Source organism: Solanum lycopersicum, chromosome 9 (genome assembly GCF_036512215.1).
Source record: "Solanum lycopersicum chromosome 9, SLM_r2.1".
Classification (NCBI taxonomy): domain Eukaryota; kingdom Viridiplantae; phylum Streptophyta; class Magnoliopsida; order Solanales; family Solanaceae; genus Solanum; species Solanum lycopersicum.
Window position 1 is genome coordinate 60,673,493 of NC_090808.1, and position 7,686 is coordinate 60,681,178.

A 7,686-nucleotide genomic window follows, 5' to 3' on the forward strand; every position below is an offset into this window, starting at 1 on the left:
ATAATATAAGATATTTCAATCAAATAAAATTTATGAATAATTTAACCTAATAAACTAAGTGAAAATAGTTTCAAAGCTATATTTTTGCGAAAAATAAAACTTTAAACATAAAATTTGTATCTGAAAGTTGCAGATTTTAAAATAACACAACCCCCCTATCACCTTTTGCACGATATTTTTCCACCTAACCCCCTTTGTTTTCTTTTTCATTGTCTTTTTTCTTGTCTTGATAGTAAGGTGATGTATGGGTCGATTTGGTTCGATTTTAAAGTTTATTTTGTTAATTTATAGGTTGTCATTTTTTAGAGATGTTAAATCGTTATAAAACCATTAAGATATTGGTTTATTGGTTATTGGTTTATCGATTTTTGATTGTTATCGGATCGGTTATCGGTTTAACCGTTAAGATTTAAAACAAAAGAAAAAATATTAAAAATCACTTAGAAACAAGATGATAAACTAAATAACCCATGCACTTGAGTTCACAAGTTACTTCTTTTTCAAAAGCAAACACTTTTACATTGTAGAATAACCAAATGTTTGAGACAACAAAATAAAAGTAAGAAATTAAGGTCTAAGTCGAGGACTTTATATACAAAATGGTATAAATATATTTTAATTTACTATCGGTTAACTCGTTAAGAAAAAACTTCAAACCGTTAAAAATCGATAACTTGATAAAAAATAAATCAAAACCGTTATCAAAATCACTAAACCCATAACCCAATATTATAACCCTATTATAAGGAAAAATTACATAAATTAATACATTTTAAAAAATAATTACTGATTTTAGCGATACTTTTTGTTTATTACCATTTATAGCAATACTTTGTTAAATCTGTAATATGAATTAAAAGTGAATTATGTATGCAATATATATGAATTATAATTGTTTTTTGAAATATATCATGTTTGTTTGGTAAAAAATTGTCACATTGTATTATAAATGTATTAAAATGTGTGATAAATGTATTATTCATCATTAAAATTTGTATTATATGTGAATAATAAATTATTCTTTATAATATGTATTAAATTTGTATTATAAATGAATTAAAAGTGATCAAGTGAGATAAAAATATTATTGCTATAAATGGTAAATATTTTTTTATTATAGTATATTTATGTAAGTTTCCCATATTATAATTAATAACTTTTTATTGATTTGGCTTATCGATTTCGGCTCGATTTTGAACAACCCTACGTAATATATATAGTTTTCATATATATATATATATATATATATACATATATAATGATGTCAATCAATAATAGGGGAGTCACAATCCCACCAATCAACTTGCCCCAAACTGCTGCTTCAAAAACCACTACTTGCAACTTGCAATTCCTGTGGACCCCAACAGCACCTCAACCATACCTAAGTTCCAGAACTTTCTTCTAAAGAACCTTCTCCTCATCCTTCCATTTTCGAAACTACTTAATATTAAAAAAATAAAATAGGATTATATACATTATTCCTTCAGTTTCGTGACATATTTTTTTTTAGTTTGTTTTAAAAGGTATAAATACATTATCTCAGATATCTAACGATACTAAACCAATATACTCTATTTATCTTAGATTTAGGACAGAGATAAAATGTAATTTTTTTATTTAATTTTTCATGATTAGTCGAATTATATATATATAAATTGAAAAGGAGGAAATAAAAAATAAAGAATTGCATAGGAAGAAGATGCTCACACCCCAAATGTCTAGAAGTCTAGAACCTTCCACTTAAACAATATTTTATTAGTACTATAATTTTTTTTTATTATTTCTTAGCAACTCAATAGGTGGAATTTCTGATTCTTCTTTTCTATTAATAGCGTTTTATCACTTACTTCCAAAGCTTCTTTTATCCATGGTGTCCATAACAATTTATTCACCAACTGCTTAACTGCATAAACTACCTTCCCAAAAGAGAAACTTTCCATCTCCAAAATCCAAAATCCAAAATTCAATTTAATTTTTTGTTCGTAAAAATACATATATTTTCCCCTGTTTGTTTGATGATGAATCAATTGTATTCTGTTAAAGAAGAGTTTCCAGGTTCAAGTTCTGGTGGTGGCGGTGGGGGTGAACCCCCACCGGCGACACCACAACCAATGGAAGGGCTTCATGACATTGGTCCACCACCATTCCTTACAAAGACATATGAAATGGTGGATGATTCAAGTACAGATCATATTGTTTCATGGAACAGAGGAGGTCAAAGCTTCGTCGTCTGGGATCCTCATTCCTTTTCGACTACACTACTTCCTAAATTCTTCAAACACAACAATTTCTCCAGCTTTGTTAGACAGCTTAATACTTATGTAAGTCAAAAATCTGTTAACTCCTCCAATACATTTTCTTTTTTCAAGTGGGAAATTCGTTTTTATATATATATATATATATATATATTTGTTGGCTCCTGATTGCTATTAGTAGGACGGAGAAAAAAAAATCCCACTTGGAGTGTTAATGTGATGATATAAATATAACTTTTTCAGAATTGTGTTTTTTTTTTATTAATTTCAGACGAATTAAGATCTGGTGATATTCCTCTGATGATTTTTCAAGTTCTGCTGGTTGGTATAGCATATTAAAATATTCATCGTGATGCGGACCAAAAAAAATTGCATTAGTCGAGAATTGTTTGCTAAGATGGGTATGGGATTTGATTGTTGCAGGGATTTAGAAAGATTGATCCAGAGAGATGGGAATTCGCAAACGAGGCATTTCTAAAGGGGAGTAAGCATCTTCTAAGGAACATCAAGAGGCGAAAAACGCCTAATTCTTCTCAGCCTTTGCCTTCTACAGAGCAAGGTCTCGGGCCTTGTGTCGAGTTAGGAAGATTTGGATTTGATGGAGAAGTTGATCGATTGAGGCGTGACAAGCAAGTTTTGATGACGGAACTAGTGAAGCTTAGACAGAATCAACAGAATACTCGAGCTTATCTTCGATCTTTGGAGGTAAGGTTACAAGGAACAGAGAGGAAGCAGCAACAAATGATGAACTTTTTAGCAAGAGCAATGCAAAATCCCGAGTTTGTCCAGCAGTTAATCCAGCAAAAAGGGAAGAGGAGAGAAATTGAAGAGGATATAACCAAAAAAAGGCGACGACCTATTGATCCTCAAGGTCCTAGTGCTACATTACATGTTGGAGGATCTAGTCATTCAATAAAATCAGAACCCTTGGAATTCGGAGAGGCTAACGAATTCCAAGTCTCTGAACTTGAAGCACTCGCATTAGAAATGCAGGGATATGGTAGAGCAAGAAAGGATCAACAAGAAGAGTACACGATAGAAGGGCTCGAGCAATTTGGGAACACGGATAAAGAACTTGATGTGGGGTTTTGGGAAGAGCTATTTAACGATGAGGACGTGTCTGGAAATGAAGACGGCGAAGAGGAAGATGTAGATGTCTTGGCAGAGAGGTTAGGGTTCTTGGATTCGAGCCCTTAGTAAAAGCCTCAAACTAGTTTTGTCTCATGTGCTTTTATTCAAGAACTCATGATTCATGAGCTGGATCGTTACATCGAAATCTTGTATGAACCTACATTGTGTTATTTACTACTACTACTGCTAGTTAACTTATGTGTCTTGATTCTGTGTAGTGAGTTTTCAAGTATTCAACGACGAATGAAGAAAGCAGCTATATGGATCGACCAGCTACTCGTTGGTAGTTTATTTCTTTCGGAACAAATATTCTAGTCTCTCTTTCTGTGTAACTTTAGGCCTTTCTTGTAAACTTTATTTTAATTTTATTGACAGGATAGATTCATGAAGGACTCAAGAGTCAAGTCTGAAAATCCCTTGTTGGTTTTTCTGGTTACTATTTATATTTTCAGTCATTGGTTTCCTTTGTTACATCTCTGCCTCTTATTCTTGTTTTTCTCTATGGATCCAAATGCAGGCATAGGATTATGCAGATCCTGATCAAGTTTATGGTCTTCGAAGATTATCGTAAATTCTCATTTTGGGTAATAAAAAGATGTCAACTAATACGTGTTAGATTCTTCAAAAGTAATGTATTTTAGAGAATCTGACAAAGATGCGACATCAAAAATGATAACATTGCTTTGCTTGTGTGTGGTTCTTAGAGTGTTGTCTTTATGATGAAGACATAGGTTTTACAAGTAGAACCAATTACACCAGAATCAAGGTTTTATCACAAGTGGCGATTTGTAACTACTTTGCTGACAAAGCTTTAATTTATTTGCCATTTAGTGTCCTTGTCTCTATTTGTGAGAAATGATTCATGTCCAATGGTTCATGTTCCATATTTTAAAAAAAATCTCCTTTTTTGTTGGCTCTAGAAATGAAAAAAACTAGAAATGGAGAGGAAACATTTAGTTATATTCGAGTCCATTAAATTTATAGTGTATTTTTATGAAACTCGATCCTTTGCTAGTAATTGAGGTATAAGATTATTTTCTCTCAAGATAAATTGCACTAGTGTAGCGGTACTTCAAACTCTAGCGTACAACAAAAACTCAAAGAAGAACTAAATCACACCAAGAAATTACTTGCGATGTATGAAAATTGCAGAAAGAAGGGGAGCATATCCGAATTTTCGTAAGTAAAAATCTAAAGAAGCGAATATGTATTTATAACCAATAAAAAGTAGTGTAAATATATACTCTAGTGCCTTTTATGAAAAATTACAACCTATTCAATGTGAAAATATGTTATTCAAATTGCACCTTTCTCCTAATGCTTTCTCAAAAATATCTATTCATTTTTCATTCACATCTTTTAAAAAATCTAACAAAATAACTTTTTCAAATCTCTCGTACCTAAAAACGAAGACATCTTGTAAAATAAACATAAAACTAAAATATATATCGTAAGTATTCCCCTTTATATCAGCTATATACTTCTTCGATCTACAATTGTTTGTCATGGTTTCTATTTTTAGAGTCAAACTATAAGAACTTTGACTAACATTTAAAGATGTATTTTTTCCTCATATTGATATGCAAAAATTTGCAATTTATAGTACTTTTAATATAGTTTTTAATTCTCACTGCACCAAAAATATTTTTAGCGATAATTAATCAGTAGTAATAGTTTAATGATTGCTAAATATTATACTCTTTTGGTGAGAATATCATTAATTAAGAAAATGTATTTTCTCTAATAGCATAAACTTTTAGATGAGATCGTCACACACTTCAACGTGATACAGAACATACAGAGGTCCTAGGATCAAATCTCACCACCATCCAAATTAAAAACTATTCCCACCCTTAAAAAGAGCCAGACCCACACATGAGAGCAAGATGTTGAGAATTTAAAAGAGATGATGACACACTTAAACATCTATTAGGTCTAACACTTTTTGCAAATGTTCCTAAATTTTATAACGACGTTGAATCTTATGACAATTAACTAATGCCGATAAAATATTTTAGCAATGTTTTTGTTATATATGGTGTCTCCACATAGCTGAATGAGACAGCTAAAGCATAGGTAAATTTAGGTTTTTTGGAATCTAATGGCTTTGATTGTCTCATACTTGACGACGTGTGTTGCCTCTTGATTGTGATTTTTTATGGAAAGATCACATTTCATCAATAATTAATCTTCCCCACATAGGAAACAAGACAAGATGTTGTGGGGTACAAGTAGGTTAGAATTTTGTGTTAGCTTGGCAGTGTGAGTGTACAAGAGATCATTGATTGTCCTAGCTAATGAAGAAATCATAAATGCTATGATCCATATTATTCATGTAGAGGACCTAGCTAGGGCAGCTAATTCATGACATACCTCTAACTTGCAATATATATAGAATGCCTTCAAATACAAACGTGTGATTTTATTGCTACAATCCAGGGAGTTGGACTATGCTTAATTCTCATTTATGATGTTTGTGTTGTGTGAAATCTAGTTAGGTAACAAGTGTCGCAAAGGGTTATTTAGGGAGCTCGAATATGGACTGGTAAAAAAGGACATGGTACCAAAAGCAATAGACTCGTAGATGCTATTATTGCAATGATTAATCTAATTTTTTTTCTCTAGGCGAACCTTTTTTTTATAGATATATATAGGCGGAATGAACTGGTATATCCTCGTACTGGCTCCGTTTGTAAATTGGACCATTGTACTTCTGATTTTGCCAACTGAATCCTTAAACTCATTCAAACACAATATTTCAAACCCCTTTCTCATCATTTGTGTATGCGTGTATTACACTCAATTTACACATGAAATTCCACGTCATTTTTAATGACACATCAATATTACTATTATTTTTTAATGACAAATCAGAAATTAAATATTTAATAATAAATAATATTTTTTAAAAAGGTGCAAAATTCTCTCTCTATATATTAATTTTTCATATTTCCACTTCATCTTCTTCCTCCCCACCATATACCATTCACCACAAAAAATAAAAATTATCATTTTTCGTCTTTCTTACGCTCAAAATTTTTCTTATCGACAAAATCTGAAAGATTATAGTTAGCTCTTACACATACTTTCAGTTTTATTATTTAGATTTAGTAAAAAGTCTATCAAGAAACTTCAAAGTGAAAAAATATATATGTTTACAAGTAAATTCAAGAAATAGATCTTGAAATATTAAGTTTTAAAAAGATGAATGAGATGTATTTTAACAAAAAAAAATTATTATGATTATGTTAATAGTGTATATGTCAAAAAAAGAAAGAAAAGAAAATGGATAGGAGCAGGGGGGGGGGGGGGGAATCTAGGGCTGAAAAGAAGAGGAAAAGGTGGGACTGGGCTGAAGAAGAATATGAAGAGAGAAAGGGTTGTGTCGGCGATGGGTTGAATTGGTTGAAGAAAGAGCTTTTGATTATTTTTTGAATAAGCGGTGTAGGGAAGAAGATAGATTCTTTTATTTTTTTATTTTTTAAATATATAATTTTAATAATTTAAAACTTAAAATTTAAAGTTTAAAAAATGATGCTCACTCGCCTTAAATGCGTGTGGTCACACTCTCTCGCCAAGTCAACTATTTTAATGTCACATAAGCATGGTTTATGGTTAGAGAGATTTAATATATTGTGTTTTATTTAGTTTAGGAGTTCAGATGTCAAAAAGGTAAGTAGAAGGGTTCAAAATATAAACTGATACAAGTATAAGGGTCCACCAGACTATTCTGCCATATATATATATATTTTGAACCCCGTCAATGAAAAATTGAAATAGATGACTCATTGGCCAGACCCTTGAAATTAAGCTACATTTCCATAGTTCGGATCCCTATGACAACATTTTGGTTTTTTTCCTTTTTAATTTCACTTTTTTTTTAAAAAAAAACAATTATGTTTTTCAAGCTTTTTTTAGCTTTATTTTTTATTTAAAAAACATGCTAAAAGTGTGGTTTTAAACCCAAAAAAGTTCAAGAGTTCTATTTCTAAAGACTTATTTACATGTTTATACTTTATTTTTTGAACCTCCTAAACGAAATTCTTGGATCCGCCACTGGTATCGAAGTCTTTTATTTTAAGTAGTTCAATGGAATTCTCCTCTATTGCAGCAAGAGTTAACAAAAAAATAGAAAAGTATTCGCAATGCACCCTACTTGTCGAAAATAAAAATCCTTAGTAATCGAAGTATGAGACTTTTATATATCGATTGATGAATATAATTTTTCAATCAAGATACATAACCCTTTTATTATCCTTAATCTTAATTAATCAAGATCGCAAATTTAAATTCTGAAAAT

The 7,686-nt window shown here is 30.9% G+C and overlaps 1 protein-coding gene across 14 annotated transcripts; it reads left to right on the forward strand.

The window, feature by feature from the left end:
• Nucleotides 1-1,789: 1,789 nt before the first annotated feature.
• LOC101266155 (heat stress transcription factor A-7a) lies at nucleotides 1,790-4,242 on the forward strand. 14 transcript variants are annotated; one of them, XM_010328119.3, is made up of 6 exons: nucleotides 2,179-2,321; nucleotides 2,527-2,576; nucleotides 2,679-3,424; nucleotides 3,605-3,665; nucleotides 3,762-3,805; nucleotides 3,904-4,242. In XM_010328119.3, exons 2-6 carry the CDS (start codon nucleotides 2,556-2,558, stop codon nucleotides 4,025-4,027), a joined length of 996 nt encoding a protein of 331 aa, XP_010326421.1. In that variant the 5' UTR covers nucleotides 2,179-2,321; nucleotides 2,527-2,555; the 3' UTR covers nucleotides 4,028-4,242. The 14 variants fall into 14 exon arrangements, 12 of the variants coding, with proteins under 12 accessions (XP_010326419.1, XP_004247199.1, XP_010326409.1 ...); XM_010328117.4 differs by lacking the exon at nucleotides 2,527-2,576 and having other exon boundaries at nucleotides 1,790-2,321; nucleotides 3,605-3,669; XM_004247151.5 differs by lacking the exon at nucleotides 2,527-2,576 and having other exon boundaries at nucleotides 1,808-2,321; nucleotides 3,605-3,669; nucleotides 3,767-3,805.
• Nucleotides 4,243-7,686: the final 3,444 nt, after the last annotated feature.